The sequence below is a fragment of the Perna viridis genome, chromosome 15, assembly GCF_037379345.1.
Source record: "Perna viridis isolate PV_CMFRI_1.1 ecotype Kerala chromosome 15, ASM3737934v1, whole genome shotgun sequence".
NCBI lineage: Eukaryota > Metazoa > Mollusca > Bivalvia > Mytilida > Mytilidae > Perna > Perna viridis.
Window position 1 is genome coordinate 25,953,751 of NC_142459.1, and position 18,145 is coordinate 25,971,895.

The following is an 18,145-nucleotide window of genomic DNA, read 5'->3' on the forward strand; positions in this document are numbered from 1 at the left end:
AAAAACTTAAGCTATCTTATTTGTCTAAGAAAGAAAACAAAATTCATTGTTGAAATGAAAAATGTCATTTTTTTTATTATACATGGTACCTTGTGAAAATCGTTTGCACTGATCTGGGAATAGAAAATTATTGAAATAAAAATAAATGGTTAATATATACCCATATATCTGATAAAACATTATTTTTGACTAATGCGATACTACTTAATTGCTCTGAAAATGAAAAAAAAATACCAACCTTTCAAAGAAATATTCAATTTTGAAATAATTAGCTATTTTAACTAATGCGATACCTTCTAATTGCTATAAATATGAACGGAAAAGTATTATTTTAACAACTCACTAGAATATGCACTTTTTTTTTAGAGATTTCAGTTCCCATATTATTACAGAGTAATCAAGGGAACCAATGTTAAAGCGTTAATCAAAAGAATGCAAGACCAGACATGGAACACAGACATACACAACAAAGAACATAAAGTAATAAAGTCATACATACAAAGTAAAAAAAGCAAATGAGCAACTCGGACTCCACTAAAACTGGGGGCATTGACCTGGTGCACCGGTAGGGTAAGCGTCGTCTGCTTTTCTACAGTATTCTTTATCATTATGTCGTTAACGACCGAGAGGTAAAATGAAAAAAAAACTATAAAATTATGTTTCCCTTGTAAGACATTTTCGTAATATCATAACCACATTTCCAGTTTTTGTGAAGGTATTGCCACGTCGATGTTCGTCTTCAAAATGGACAATAGTATCGTCCTCCAGCCACTACCAATACATCAGGCGTATTGTATAAATTAATAAAGCGCTAGAAAGTAGACAAAAAGCCACCATAAACGAAATAAGTGGAATTATTTATGTTTTGAGTGCTTACACTCGCTGGAAGTGCTTGATAAATTACCAGAATATTTGGGACCTTTCGTATATGTTCAAATTGATTGTTCTGTCCCCTACACTACACTTCCACATTATTTCATGAAACAAAAAAAAAATCGTATAACTTATCCAATTGTCATTTCGCTGAAAGGATTTTTTTTCTTGTCGTTTATTTAAGTTTTATAGATTGCTATGAGCTGACAATTTTAATTCCAGCGGGATTGTCTTTTTGGCATGCTCGACCTGTCTATTGTCTTTAAATTATTTTTTAAGAAACAAATGGAGCAAGTTCTTTTGTTTATTATTTGAATAAAATTCATTTTGAACTTCGATGAGACATTAGAAAAATATGCATATGTATACTATTATGTCACTTTTCACAAAATACCCAGAGGCAAAGGAAGTAATTGTGACCATGTTTGTCATACATCTTATTTAAACATCTTGCAGATGGTACTAATAAGTAAAAAGTATGACCGATGGTACGTTTTCTGAAATTACAAAATTGCATTTATCTGCCTGTTTGTGTGCACGTTGACGAGCAACGATAATATGATTTTTAATGGAACCTTTCAATTGGTTTTATTAGAAGAGCACGTTGTCTTTTAAAATTTATTTATGTATGTTACCGTTGTTGTAGTGGTTACTTTTATAAGCATTGTTTGGTGTGTCTTTACATGTGTACAGTGGGCATTGAAACACTAGCTATTGTTAGTGTCCTGTATATTACTTTCAATCAATATCTTTCAGTAATAAAGTATGAAGCTTGGGAGTTCTAAATATTTCCAAATCAGTAAATGTACTATATCTTTATACATGCTAGTTTCATTTGTATCAATGGACTGCATAATCTGATGCTTTCATTATGTTGCATTTGTTTTGTCCATAAAATGTCTTGTACAATTTAAATAACTTATTAAAAATATCGGCAGCGAAGATGTTAGAGGTCAGTAACGCTGTTAATTCTAACCGGAATAATCAGCATTTTAGTTCCTAGTAAAAGGTGGTTCATTGAGTTTGATTATTAGAGTAAATGATATGGAATTAACCTTTTTTTCAGAATTTGTAATATGGACTTACATGTAAGTGTATGCATATGAACCTTTACAGGGTATGTTTATGTAATTATTTTCCTATGACGGTATAGAGAGACTTGCATGTGCTAGGTTTTACAAATCTAGGCTCTGGTATAAGCATTTTCAAAGGAAAGGGTTGGCTAAAAGCGCGCACATACATTACGGTTGATTATATCCGGTAATTGCCTATATATATATATATATATATATATATATATATATATATATATATATATATATATATATATATATATATATATATATATATATATTATATTTCAATTCAAGTGTGGACACAGACTGGTGTTGGACGAAGCGGGAGTGTGGATTCAGCCTGTGATTACAAGGAAATGAAGTTGGAGTCAGAATACTGATCTTGAAAACAACTTTTCTTTTAAAAAGTGCCTGTTTCTTGCCCATTTGTAAACGTATAAAGTGCACCCCCCTCTCAATCAATCGCAGCTGTACTTTTTAAATATTGCATTCGTATACATCTACTCAAGGTTATCTCTGGAAGTCAATTTTGATTGTGATATATGAGACAAAATATGTAATAAATAAAGAAGTTATATTGTTATAAAAACAATCCACATTAATTTGTAAAATTTTCTTGAAGAGCTATTGTGTAATCATAGGAAATATTTTTTTTCTATGAATAACACCCAATAAATACTAAAAAAAGGGAATTGATATTTATATTAAATTGAAAAGTGAGTTAACACGATAATTGTAAACTGGTTTTCAACCATTCGTATAATTAAAGTCCCAAAAAAGCTCTATAGTTTTAAATCATAAAATTCGAAATCAACAATAATACAAAGACGTTTAAAAGAGTAATCAAAGGAACCAAGGTTATAGCGGTAATCAAAAGAATGTAGTCCAGGGACAAAGACCTGACATATATTAAAGCAATACTAACAAGTTTATTGATTGAAAGGGTTTTTAATTGAAAGTCCATAAACTTATAGTGACCGTTATATTGTACGAAAAAAAAAATGATTGATTGATTGATTGGTGGGGTTTAACGCCCGAGCAGCAATATTGCAGCCATATTCAGGCGATGAACACGAAATGATGATGAATTAAAAAAAATGGGACGGGACACAAGGATAATGGGGTCGATGAATTTTGATTGTCACTGGAAATAGAGAGAGGTGGGTAGGGTCGGGCAATTTAGCTTCCTGTGGTGGAGCCCTATGGTTCCTACTCCGGGAGAATACCACCGAAGGGTCCTTTAACGTGCGAGGAACGTGGCATCTTTTCCAACACGGTGAAAATAAAAATTAAAAATTAAAAGACGGTTTATTTATGGAAATCGCAATGAACATCATAATGTCTTTTGTTGACTTTGAAGGCGTAATTTCATGGATGTTTTTTTAAATTTACTTACATGTTCAGAAAAGAATATTGAGTTAAAACAGATTACAACAGGTGAAAGAGATAATTTAGGATGACATGGAAAACAATTTCTGTTGAAATAATTATCTTCTAGTTTTAAAATCCCGTAACTCTGAAATACAATATGGTACAGTGTATGCGCAGGTCCGGTTGTGAAAGGAATAAGTGTACAGCATCGCTAACCTTGTCATATTCGACAGCAAAAGTAGCCTTGGTTTTGCAACAGGAGGCTAAAATGTCCGACCCTACCTACCTCTCACTATTTCAAGTAGCAATTTGAACTATCAACGTTGTGTCCTATCCAATTTTACATTTCTTATTTATTTCAGTATCCTTTTCGTTAACTTTTGTTACTTTGTATGAATGATTTAAGTTACTTTATGTTCTTCGTTGTGTGTGTCTGTTTTCCATGTCTAGTCTTTGTCCCTGGATTATATTCTTTTGATTACCGCTATAACCTTGGTTCCCTTGATTACTCTTTCATGTTCATGGTCATTGATTAAGCTTGAATATTGCTGCTTAAGGAAATAAACACCAATTTATCAATCAATCTATCAAGTTCATAGATGCATATTTTTTTTCATAGAAACTCAAAATAAATAAGTGCATTTTGTGACATTTTAAATCTTAGAGGAAAAACAAACAAGCAAAGATAATTAAAGACGGCATCACATAGTTGTTAGTTTAGTTTACGTTATCAACATTTGGTTTCGTTTTGTTCTTTTAAAACACTTCGAATCAAAATATAAGATTCTGTAAACCAGAACATGTTTGTTGCTTTTTATTGATCATATTGTTTATAACAGGTACAAATTAAAGTATCTCCGTACCCCCACATAGTGGATCCTTACAATTGTCGAACCCCGTCATAGCAATATAAAATCATTTAATATGAACAGTACATTATGGTTGAAGACTCATCGGCTAATATTTAACTCAATATACGTAATTCGCGAGGAAAAGAGCGGAATAAAATTATCGAGTTCAAAGAATTTTAAAGAGTAATCAAGGGAACTCGGACTCCACTAAAAACTGAAATATTGTTGCTAGGACGTTAAACCCCAACAAGCAAACAAACAAAACAAAACCATTATTTTCGTCAGGTAGAACATGTTGTTGATTGTTTTTCATTTTACAGGTATAATTGATGGACATATGTCGATACATGTGTTACAGGTATAATTGATGGACATATGTCGATACATGTTTTACAGGTATAATTGATGAACATATGTCGATACACGTGAAATCTGAACATAATAAAACACTAACTATCCTTGGCGGTATAAGAGACGATAGCATGTTCTAACAGGTTTTACAAATAAAGGCTCAGAAGATTGCTATATTTATTCCAATATTCGATCTTAGCATTTTAAGCAGATCATGGAGGATCTAAAATGTATCGGTCATGTTTGAACATTCCAAGTATATAATTTGCTGTCCACCCTCTGTGAGGTAATTTCTTTCTAATCGCATGTGATCTATAGAGGAACAAAAACGTGGAGCATCATCATATAGATTTAGTTCCCTGCGTAAAAATCTTCAATTAGTCACACTTTGAAATATATTTGGTACATTTTTCTTTAAACAATCCTTCTTTCGGGGATTTGATACATCGAATCTACCCCAGAGAACTTGAGATAAAGGATACTGCAGACACTAAAGTCAGCCTCATTTCTTGACCTACACTTAGAAACCGATGGTAAAGAAAAACTATTGACCAAACTTTACGACAAACGAGGTGATATTTCATTCAAAATTGTCAACTATCCTTTCATCTGTGGCAACATCCCTTCAGCACCTGCGTATTGAGTGTTCATATCACAAATCATACGTTATGCCAGAGCTTGCTGAAATTACGCAGACTTTTTGTATTGCACTAGAACTCTAACAAATAGGCTTTTGGAACAGGGTTATGTTGCTACAAGATTTAAGTCATCACTACAGAAGTTTTATGGTCGTCATCATGAACTCGTGGATCGTTATGGTGTATCCGTCTGCACCATGAAAACTGATTTATTCAACGGGTCATAGTTTACCCTTCCTTGTTTGTCTACCCCGGACTTGACTTTTTATGAGCAACTCGGCGGGTGTTTCTAGAAAAGCAGAGGACGCTTACCCTACCGGCGTATCTGGTCCATGCTACCAGTTTTTAGTGGAGTCCTAGTTGCTCATTTGCTTTTGTTACTTTGTATGCATGATTTAATTACTTTATATTCTTTGTTGTGTGTGTCTGTTTTCCATGTGTGGTCTTTGTCCCTGGATTGCATTCTTTTGATTACCGCTATAACCTTGGTTCAATTGATTACTATTTCTCCCGCCAAAGCTCACAACACAAATTTTAATACCCAATCCGCAAAATATTGGTAGCAGCGAGTTTTGAAAAAAAATAATACAAACGGTAATCGATTGAGTATCTTGAATGACCAAAATTTCAACACTCGTACTAAAGTATTACGATTTTCCTTGTGTCCTGAGAAAGTTAAATATCGTCTCTTTTTTTTTCGATTCTCGTGATCATGGGTTGGTTATTAAATCTTTATGATTTATAATCTTTTTAGTAATGGATTTGCAAGAGTGGATAATCCAAGTCTTTATACCTCATTCTTATTTATTTTTAGATGATGGGGAGAGTAAAGCTACACAGAAATGTCATCAAGATCTGTGGACTATTACTGGTCTTTATCATCTTTGTCGCAATGGTGTTTTGGGGATCGTCTGATGTAAGTTTTAAATTTATAATTTACAGAATTTTGCTTTTCATAATTCGATATTTTGTATGATTAACAACAATATCAATCGTTTTAATGCACTTTTATTCAAGTTAAAAAAATATGCATATACATTTATATATACGAACCACCAGAATATGAGTATATGTCTATACGGATATTTGGCCCACGATTAGTTATATGCCAAGGTCATATGCATACGTTCCAAATACTGATAGGGTATGTATCATTTATACTGAATGCAATAATAATCATAAAACGTCAATGAAACAAAAGAACATTCGGAACTTCCTACAATTTACCATTGCTGTATGTATGCCATTAATTAAGGACTTAATATGTTATTTTTAGTGTGTTAGAAATCGACGATCACTTCAAAATGATAAAGATGATAACGGAAAATACGGACTAGACGGAAGTAGGAAAATAAAGCCTTCGATTTTCGGCTTATTGTTATAACCTTCAAAAGATCCCATTCACTGTTGAGATTACTTAATTCCTTAAATACAGTGGACTATCTCAAAGATACGGTTGCCCTGGAGATTTGGATCGATCGTTCAAAAAGTGGGGTTATCGATGAATTGACATATGAAGTGGCTAAAAAATTTAAATTTACAAAAGGACATAAATCTGTACATTGTCAGTCGAAGCATGCTGGGATTGATGGTCAATGGATCTGGACATGGCAACCAACGAAAGATACGAAAGAAATCGTGTCAATATTAGAGGATGATTTATCTGTTTCAACGCTGTTTTATCGGTATCTGAAAAAAGTTCACGCAAAATACGATCATCGCCCAGAGGTCAATGGATATGCCCTTCAGGGTGTCAATCTAAAGCACGGTGGTGCTAAAGGAAACTTGAACGCTCCATGGGATAATGTTGTTTTTCTCTATCCAATTTTAGGTTCATGGGGCTTTTCTCCAAATGCTAAAAACTGGATTGGTTTTCAGGATTGGTTCAAAGAGGCACATAAAAATAAAACATTTATGCCTCTGGTACCGGGACTTCTTCCATCACGTTGGTACAAACAGGAATTTAAAGCGGGTACGCACGAGAATATTTGGACTATGTGGCACATCTACTACGCGTACATGAAAAAAGAACGTACCTTATATCCTAACTTTACAAGAAAGCGGGGTTTTACTATAAATTGGCGAGAAAACGGTCTCCATTTCAGTAAGGCTATTACTGTTGCCGATCCATTGATAACCGATTGGGATTTAAGACTTGATTTACTTCCAGATGAACCGATACATTTGGATACGAACGGGACAGTGGTTCAATACCGATGAAGATTCACATTTATTACGTTTTGTGTGAATATAAATGTATTAAATATCTCGTAGTAATTCATAATTCAGGAAATATTTGAACTATTCACACGGCCAACGAATAAAGATGCTTTCAAGATGCATTAAAACCTATGATTTGTCAACACTATATACTTCTTTTTCCCATACTCAGTTAAAATCCCGACTTAAAAATATTATACATCGTTGTTTTTTTCCACAAACGAAAGTACATCTAGATACAAATATATAGTTCTTAGTAGAGATTCCCCATACTTTGTGAGAAATAATTCCAAATCATCTTCCAAATATACAGAGGAAGATGTTTACAAAATGCTGGAAGTTTTAATCGACAACATATTTGTCCAGTGGGGTGGACGTGTTTTTCAACAAACGGTCGGCATTCCAATGGGAACAAATTGTGCTCCTTTACTTGCTGACCTATTCCTTCACTCTTACGAGGCTGCCTTTATAGCTGATCTGATCATAAAGAAAGAATATCGTATGGCTAGATCTTCAATCTCAGTTTCCGCTATATTGATGACGTATTATTTTTAAACAATCCTAATTTCGGGGATTTCATACATCATATCTATCCAAAGGAACTTGAAATAAAGGATACTACAGACACTGTGAAGTCAGCCTCATGTCTTGACATACTTTGTATGTATGATTTTAGTTGCTTTATGTTCTTTGTTGTGAATGTCTGTTTTCCATGTCTGGTCTTTGTGCCTTGATTACATTCTATTGATTACCGCTATAACATTGGTTCCCTTGATTACTCTACTTTAAACAAATATCTGGGTAAAAAATGACAGATTTTTTTATTTCAATGTCGACCTTGTAGGGAGATCATTTGGAAATACAAAAAACCGGACATACAACGTTATTAGAAAAGATCATAATACAGGGACAAATAGCAGACAAAGAAATTACTTGTAGACACTCCAAACCTAAATAATGGAACTACTAAAATTACAAGCACATTGCAACAAAAGTAAATTACTTACCTGGACACCATTAAAACCCGGAGAATGAACCAAATAGACGATAAATGTTAGGGTGAGCTTCTTTTATACATCAAGGCTGCATGATTTGAAGCATAATCGTTAAGTAATTAAGTGTGTGTGTGTGTGTGTGTGTGTGTGTGTGTGTGTGTGTGTGTGTGTGTGTGTGTGACTGAACGACTGAAATTGCAAGTGATATGAAAAGTTCGAACTGAGATACGTTCCTACCCAAGAACTCCTTATACACACACAATATTTTCATCTGGCTCTTTAACCACAGACAAATAGTATACTGATTTATTATTTTATGCATTATATGGACATTTATTTATTCCCAAATACAAACTAACTTGTATTTTAATACAATTGAATAGTATTTATTATTTTATAGGGTCATACGATAGTGTATTTGTTGCGTTTCACCAAAACGTTCCTTGTTCCATTGTAAACGATTAAGGATGTTCTCTGTTCTATTAACAAAATAACAATGATTTCATAGGATTGTGAAATCTTTTAAGATGTATGATGCTAATATAAAGTAAAAAGAAACCATAAATGGTTCATCTTGCTCGATTCTGAATTTCCCAAATAACATTTTGATATGTTTTTTTTTTTTAAAGAAGTTAAGAAATTATGAAAAGAAAAGTGGGTGTGACGGGGCAAAAAATATTAATGCTATGACACCGGAGGAGTCTAAAAAGCTTACAAAAATAGCTGAACATGAACAGCGGATATCTTTAATACGTGCAGGCTCTCCCACCCTATATTGTGAAGTTTTATTTTTTCCAAAACACGGAAAGCTCATTACTCACATTGTAAGTTGACTAAAATGTTGAATAGACTAATTCGCCAGGAATATAGTAATGATATTGTTGCCAATCGGGATTATATTGATTCGTTCATAGGTCTATACATAGAAACAAGCACACTATATTGAAAAGCAGTTCTTGTCATGACATGAGTTGTGCGTCTTGTTTCGGTTTTTCAGCCTCTTATCTTGACCTACATTTAGAAACCGATGGTAAAGGAAAACTATTGACCAAACTTTACGACAAACGTGATGACTTTTCATTCAGAATTGTCAACTTTCCTTTCATCTGTGGCAACATCCCTTCGGTTCCTGCGTATGAAGTGTTCATATCACAACCCATACGTTATGCCAGAGCTTGCCGAAACTACGCAGACTTTTTGTATTGCACTAGAACTCTAACAAATAGGCTTTTGGAACAGGGTTATGTTGCTACAAGATTTAAGTCATCACTACAGAAGTTTTATGGTCGTCATCATGAACTATTGGATCGTTATGATGTTTCCATCAGCACCATGAAAACTGATTTTTTCAACGGGTCATACATTACCCTTCCTCGTTTGTCTACCCCGGACTTGACTTTTAATGAGCAATTCGGCGGGTTTTTAGAAAAGCAGAGGACGCTTACCCTACCGGTGCACCTGGTCCATGCTCCCAGTTTTTAGTGGAGTCCGAGTTGCTCATTTACTTCTGTTACTTTGTATGTATGATTTTAATTACTTTATGTTCTTTGTTGTGTATGTCTGTTTTCCATGTGTGGTCTTTGTCTCTGGATTACATTCTTTTGATTACCGCTATAATCTTGGTTGCCTTGATTACTCTTTATGAATCTGTGTATAATATTATCTTAGGATCACCTCCAATAAGAAGATCGGGGTGGGGTACAAATTACATGTACGAGAGTAGCGGACAAAGTATTGCTGTGAAAAGGAAGCGGAAAGAATTTTCATTTTTTTTATAGTTGTATCAGACAATACCTATTGGATTGTTTTGATTACATGTCAATAATTTCATAAATAGACTTTTTTTACAATTGGTCAAATCAATGCAATGCTTGGAAAAATGTCATAAACTTGTCACCATTTGATATATAACTCTATTTTGTTATAAAACAAATGATCCAACAACATAAAAACAATCCAAAGCCTTACTCTACTGATGTACATGGTCATTGCTCCCAGTTTTTACTGGTGTCTCATTTTCTTTTCATGCTTACCCTACCGGTGCACCTGGTCAATGCTCTCAGTTTTTAGTGGAGTCCGAGTTGCTCATTTGCCTTTCTTACTTTGTATGTATGATTTAAGTTACTTTATGTTCTTTGTTGTGTATGTCTGTTTTCTATGTCTAGTTTTGTCCCTGGATTACATTCGTTTGGTTACTGCTATAACAAAGTAACAAAAGTAAATGAGCAACTCGGACTCCACTAAAATCTGGGAGCATGGACCATTAAAAGGACTTTTTTTTTGGTTCCGGCTTTGCCACGGTATTTCCCGAAATGCACACACACAGTTAAATATCTTATGACCTCTGCATGGCGCGCAACACTCAGGAAAAACTTCAAAAGATTATTTATAACCACAATGCGAGTTTTTAGTCATGAAACTCGGAAATGTCTGCTACCTTCTTTCACAGTTCTTTCGTTTTTCTGGTCGGAACATCTTGTGATATGTTTTTTTATCGTTTCTGAACGGCAATAGTCCGTGGTGTAAATATTTTTTCTACAAAATTCTATTTTATTTTTTTTTAAATAACGACTTCTGAATTTTTTTAGAATGCATTGAAACGTTAGTTTTTTTGTGTGCAATGTTGACAATAGTAGATAATTTAAATTTCAGTAAATGTTCCCCTTATGAATTGTCATTGAAACATCTTCTTTTACATTTTCTTCGTTATCGTCTGACATTTTTATTGATATGACGATGTATTTGAGTCAAAATCTGGAAATTATTGTCGTCAACTGTCAACACTTATAAGTTGTTTATCATGAGTTTATCGAACTAAATGGAATTTTAAGTTGAAATCAAGCGTTTATAAATGTGAATTTGGTTAATATTATTTTGTCATCTGTCCGTTTGTTACTTTCCACATCACACCCTTGATCCAATGCGTGAGAAAGTAAAACTACTAAAATGGTATGCATAACCACTAAATGCTTAGACTTTTCTTTTTATTAAAACACTTAATTTTGCCGAAGGTTTTTATGTTCTGTTTCCAAACTTTTGAAAGATAAAATTTTGCAATGTGCATTGATACTGATGCACTTTACGCAGACTTCAATCTGTCTATCTACGTGTATATGTGGAAAAATCAACGATGTATTTAAGAAAGCCGCGTATAACTTAACATAATCATCCAAAATCCATCCTTGAACTACAATTAATGCTAGTTGTTTCTTCTGCTTATCTCCGTGTCTGCTATCCTAAGATATATTTTATAGTTAAGAGCTACTACAAATGTGGCTTATTTTGTTCACATGTATAATGCTGTAGGTTTGAATCAAAATCTTATGTCGTACAAATATTCCAAAACAAACATTAAATGGCTAATGTAAGAAAAATACGACATGAATGTTAAATGTTAATTTATTGAAGATTGTCGTTAACGAGAGATATCAAACAATTTACAAATAATTCAAAACAGTGTTTTCTTCTGTATATTTTATGAATGAATATAATATCCACTTTAAAGGAGCAAACATGTTATATCGAAAATAACCAAACAAGAACTTTGCAAAATATCTTAAACTTTAACACGAATTTGAAAATATAAAATTATTTTCAAATAAGTAGCAGTTTTTATTACAACAAGACAACATGGTTCATTTTTGCCAAATATCCACCAAAGTCAGTTTTGTTTCTTCTTCAGAAACTGTTATAGATCACATTACCAGGCTTAGCTTTCCATTTAGGGGTTGTGTGTTTGAGATACAATTAATATAGAATGCACATAAAAATAACACTTTGCAAGAGTTATTGTTCTTGATTTGTATTGATTTGGTTGATTTTAGTGAAATAATAAATTTCTCAAATGTTCAGATCTAAACACAAAGAGAACTATTGCCACATAAAAATTTAGCACATGTAGACCAAAAAAGCATCATCTGATCCTTTGTTTTTTTATTTTTATTTGTTTTTGTTTTTTGTTTTTTGTTTTTTGTGTTTTTTTTTTCCTACACCATGACTCATCTAACCATAGGCAGTGTCTAAAATTTATATTGACTTGTACTTCATATGCAAAGCGCAAAAATTTACAAAGTCTATGAAGTTAATTCTTACAATAAACGATACACACACAAAAGCCGTAATAAAAAAAAAGACAACCATAAAAAAGGAAAACGTATTCAAGCACACAAACTATCACGTACAGAAATATATTCTACTCAATTAAACATTAAAGTGGTCTTCTTTATTAAAAAGTTGTTAGTGCAAAGTGGACGATAAGTTTTGACGTCACATTGTAAAACACATATGCAAAGGGTATTTTATTTACCGTTTTTAGACCAAACACAAATGAAAGTAATGACGATTTTCTCAGTGTTAAATTTGACTTATCTTGATAAAAAAAATGAAGAAAACAACACGGTTATACGGAAATAAAAAAAAACGATCGAACAATTATGCTCATATTCAAGTTCTGGTATTATGCTGTTCTTATTTTTCTACATATTATTAAACGATAGGTTTTGTTCTAATTTGCAAAAAAGTTTCACTCCATAATGTGTTATATGTACCTACCCAAAATCCAGATAATTGAATATGTTTACAGTAGCTCACTGAAATAATCAAAATTGAATCAAATTGAATTGAAATGAATAAATCTTCATACGTGTGTAACTATATACTTCAATTGTCATCCTCATTTCCTTTATTTCCATAGGGGACAAAGTGATCATAATTATCGTCGTTTGAAGTACAGATCTTCTCATTGGTGGTTGAGTATATCGAATTCTCGTTGTTGTGATTTATCACTACATGATCGTAGTTAGAATGATTTGCTATGACTACCTGATTTGTAGTGGCATTGTCTAAGTGGTTGTATATGTCATCCTGGCCTTGATAAATCTCAGACTTCACCATTGATGTATTTTTGATAGCTTGAATGTTATTTAGTTGGTCATTGTCACCAACACCAATATCTTCATCGAGTATCTGATTGTTTCGTCCAACTTTTACATCAGTGTTCATATTTCCATTCATTTCGACATGATCAAGTTGTTCTTTTTTCATTTCATCAATACTACGCGTAACAACGCTGTATGGTTCAGAATGTTTATGTATGTGGGGTGGTTCTCCATTGGCTGTGGTACTGTCATGAAATGTACGTTTTCTGGAATATATGCCGTTCAGGTTAAGGCCTTAATGGATCTTGAAAGGTTTTGTGTGCTAAGAAATGTTTAAGGATGTACGCCGTTCTGTTTGGAATAAAAAAGAGTGTGCTTTCTTTAAAGATCTTTCATGCTAGAATAATATATGAAGACAAAATTGACAGGTCAGTGTGCTATAATCATTTGAAATTTTGACCGGAAAGCAATTTCATAGGTTTCCACCTATGCACCATGAAAACTGATTTATTCAACGGGTCATAGTTTTCCTTTCCTCGTTTGTCTACCTCGGATTTGACCTTTTATGAGCAATTCGGCGGGTGTTTCTAGAAAAGCAGAGGACGCTTACCCTACCGGTTCACATGGTCCATGTTCCCAGTTTTGAGTGTAGTCCGAGTTGCTCATTTACTTTTGTTACTTTGTATGTAAGATTTTAGTTACTTTATGTTCTTTGTTGTGAATGACTGTTTTCCATGTCTGGTCTTTGTGCCTGGATTACATTCTTGTGATCACCGCTATAACTTTGGTTCCTTTGATTACTCTGTCACTGTGACCACCAACCAAAAATGGGTTCCGTAATCACATAATCAGGGTTAAACTTCTGACATTCATCCCTACAATTAACTTTATCACAAATCTGTTGTGGGTTTGTAATTTTTCTTCTATAAATGTTTTTGTACATTACTCTTTCTTGTTATTATGCTTTATCTTTTGAAAACCCATGATTCCACGAAACTAAAAAAAAACGTCCCATGCAATATTTCAAGATGTGTAAAATGAAATTAAAAAAAGGAAAGTATTCGTTACTGGGCAAAATTTGTTTTATGCTATAAAAGTGAAGAAAAAACCAGGGGGTCCGACAATCTGACAGACAGTTGAATATGGGCAGCGAACATTCTTAAGCCGGATTTTTTCTTAAGGTTTATATAACCTAATGAACAAATCTCTGTTTTAAATCATTCAACGCATTTGAATATAAACAGAAATTAAACAATATAAAAATGGACTTTTTGGTATGTTTAAAATTGTGCCCCTAGTTCATGCTCCTAGTTAACTTTTGTTTAACATGAGGTTTGCATTTCATTTTTCTTATTTTATGTTTGTATTTGTCTGTCTATTTCCTTATGTATTTGTTGTACCTTGATCTTTTTTTGAATTACGTTCCTTCTGGTTAACGATATAATCTTGATTCCCTTATTTCCAATTCAAAGTTATATTTTGGATACCTGTATATACACGTACGTGATTTACCATTACGCATGTGTGTTTGTTTGTCTGTTTGTTTGTTTTTGTTTGTTTTTGTGGTTTTTTGTTTTGTTTTGTTTTTTTTTTGTTTTTTTGTTTTTTTTTGTAAATATATTATAGGATTAAGATATTATTATGTTTTTGATAACATTTAAACAATTCAATATTTACCTCACAATACAAATTATGATAACTACATAAACCACAAATCCTCCACCTACAGATCCTGAGAGTATCAATGCTTATAAAAACAAAATAACGCATTTACTAATGCAAATACACAAATTTAAATGTTACATCGCCTGTTTGTTTCTTTTATATTTTTTTTATATTTTATTTGATTTTTTTTAAATAACTTTGGGTATCATTTTATAGTCAAAAATTAATTATTTTTGGCAAAGATTACCAAAAGTAAATTTTATGTTGTGTCAAAAATATTAAAACATTGAAATTGAATAACTGTTACTTAATATAACAACATGAAGTGTATTATTATATTTCATGTTTTAAGTATCGAGTAGGTACAATTCGTTTAAAAATAACTTAAAAATATTATATGTTACTAACTTATTGTCGTAGATTCTTCTTCGATGCCATGTGGTTTTAATGTATTTTTGTTTGATTTATCTGTCGTAGTAACAAGACGCTCTGACGTGGAAGGAAAATGCTGCCTACTACCTATCAAAATGAAATTGAACAATGAAATTGTCAAAACAGTCCACGAAAAAAAAACAGGAAACAATTTAACCACACATGTGACTCACCTTTGTGCAAATTTCAATGCATTTTTTAGAAAATCGTCTTTCCAAACCTATTTGGCTTCGTCTGATGTATTATTTCTTTATTTCTTTATTAAAAATTTAATGCTTTATTTTGCTTTTGTCAAAAGTGAAACTTCTCCAAACCCGCCACCACTGGGACAAGAGAAAATGGATAGTTTATAGGATTTGCCAGTTTTGTGAAAAATAGCAATGTATTCTAAGAGTTGCCTTCCATTATGTATTCTGTAGCCCTACCCATTGACGATAGCTGTTAGTATGTTTAATGTCACTTAAAAACTTTGGGCCTTTTATCACATTTCAAAGCATTTGACAGTTTAAAGAGCATACCATTTAATGACCTTGATTGCCTGATGTGTGTACACACCAATTAACATCTATAACCAGTGACAAAACGTGATTTCTGGATTAAATTTAATGTTTAAACTACTGTTTGTTTCAATTATCGTCTGTCAGTAAATGAATTATTAATTACATAATACTACACACTCAACCGTGAAAAATCGGCTGATGTACGGTTTTAGGGAATTGCCGGTCTATTTAAGACAAAACAAACAGGTTGTATGGTTCAGCTTAAGTCAATATAAAGTCAATGTTTTCATTCATAGTTTTAATATTGTTTTAATAATACCTTACATTAAACACTGAAGCATTGCTAAATGCACCTTTATATGTATATGACACATAAGCACAAGTCAAACTTAGGAACACATATTTCATAACTTCTATATAACATTAACAACAAAAATATAAACAACCTATTTTAGAATAAATTTACAACTGTCAAAATCAATTGAACCAAAGATTTAATATATCGTTTTGAATTAACAATAAATCAATAAACAGCAAAACGCGTATTTAGTATTCAGGTAATACATGTACCAGATAACCAATTGTTGTTTGTGAAATCAAGCTTATTTAAGCTGGGCACGATTTGTAATTTAATTCGTGCACTACATGCTCATTTACTTTTCTTACTTTGTATGTATGATTTTAGTTACTTTATGTTCTTTGTTGTGTATGTCTGTTTTCCATGTCTGGTCTTTGTCCCTGGATTACATTCTTTTGATTACTGCTATAACCTTGGTTCCCTTGATTACTCTTACATATCTTGGCATTCGTCGGTACTCGTGAGTATATATCACTTGCTACTTTGATTTTGTTAATTTTTATGTTTGATTTTCAAATTATTTGATTATACATATTTAGTGTTTGATTGTCCTTAAGGAGGTAAGGTTAAACGTTGAAATTCATTGCTTTAAGTCACTTGAATCCTAGTTCTTCTAGAATTGATGTAACAATTTTTTATAGAACTGTTGGTAAAGCTGATCCAATGCATTTAGGAATAAAAATAAATAGATCTTTAATAAAAAGTAGGTTTAATCATGTCATTTATTAAAGTACTGGTTTGTTGTGGGAATTAGGCCAAATTCACATCCGTAAGTGTAGCTTCTGGTGACAAATTACCTTATTCAGGTCATGTCATGTAGAGGTTAACTTGACAGTACCATTCATGAACAACGAGACCGTTCCAGTTCTTATGTTGGTAGTTTCAAATACTGAATATTACCAGAATGTCCCAGTTATTATTGGTACAAATGTACTGCACATGTTAAGATCATATACCGAGGAATATGAAAACATTCCGCCGGAATGTAATGTGGCGTTCCGTTCACTTACACATACAAACTCGATTCTGGTCCATTCAACGAACAAGAAAGCCTATTACGCTTATGCCAATGTCAAGCAAAACTCTGTCAGGTGTGGTTCGTAACGGCAACAGTTCTGCCATTACAGTTGTTACGGAGGGTGTCGATAGTCAGTTTTCTGATCGTGTTATGGTTTGTCCTCGGGTTGTTGAGTTGAATAAAGAGGGTAAATGTCGAATTCCGGTACGAGTTTGTAATATGACAGCAAAGGTCGTTAAGGTTAAGCCCAAATCAATTCTTTGTAGTGCAAGTGAAGTTAAAGTATTACGACACGCCGATCTTTTCAACGCAGATAACGAGGCCGAGTCAAAACGCAGCGCTGGTATATCTAAACGAGACGCTCGAGAGTATTTAGATGCTATAGGTTTTAAGGTAGACGCGGATATATCAGACGATGTCAAAACGCAATTTTACGATCTTATAGGCAAGTGGAAGTCGATATTTTCTACGGGACCGACCGATTTAGGTTTCACTACATTAGTCGAAAACGAGATTAAGTTGAGTGACGAAACTCCCTTCAAAGAGCCATGTAGACGAATTCCTCCGGCTATGTTAAACGAAGTCCGTGAACACTTGAAGGAGATGCCAGAAGCAGGTGCGATTCGTGAATCGAATAGCCCATTTTCGAGCAATATCGTGCTTGTTCGTAAGAAGGATAATTCACTTAGTTTCTGCATCGATTACCGGAAGTTGAATTCCCGAACGGTAAAAGACGCGTATCCGACATCACGAGTTGACGAAACGATCAACTGCTTAGCTGGGTCTAAGTATTTCTCCAAAATTGACCTCCGGGTTCTATGAATGCAATCGACTCCCATTTGGTCTAACGAACGCCGTTGCTTGCTTCCGGAGACTTATGGAAAAGTGCATGGGCGAGATGCATTTACGAGAATGTTTGG

The 18,145-nt window shown here is 33.2% G+C and overlaps 2 protein-coding genes across 2 annotated transcripts; one reads left to right on the forward strand and one right to left on the reverse strand.

Moving 5' to 3' along the window:
• Nucleotides 1–5,977: 5,977 nt before the first annotated feature.
• LOC148597613 (uncharacterized) lies at nt 5,978–7,426 on the forward strand. The gene is made up of 2 exons (XM_088563055.1): nt 5,978–6,076; nt 6,508–7,426. Exons 1-2 carry the CDS (start codon nt 5,978–5,980, stop codon nt 7,378–7,380), a joined length of 972 nt encoding a protein of 323 aa, XP_088419181.1. The 3' UTR covers nt 7,381–7,426.
• A 4,332-nt stretch (nt 7,427–11,758) lies between these two features.
• Nucleotides 11,759–15,440, reverse strand: LOC148597614 (uncharacterized). Its single transcript, XM_088563777.1, has 3 exons — nt 15,326–15,440; nt 14,930–14,999; nt 11,759–13,518 (listed from the first exon to the last, which is right to left on the reverse strand). The coding sequence occupies exon 3, from the start codon at nt 13,416–13,418 to the stop codon at nt 13,035–13,037; it is 384 nt and encodes a 127-aa protein (XP_088419903.1). The 5' UTR covers nt 13,419–13,518; nt 14,930–14,999; nt 15,326–15,440; the 3' UTR covers nt 11,759–13,034.
• Between the last annotated feature and the right edge of the window lie 2,705 nt (nt 15,441–18,145).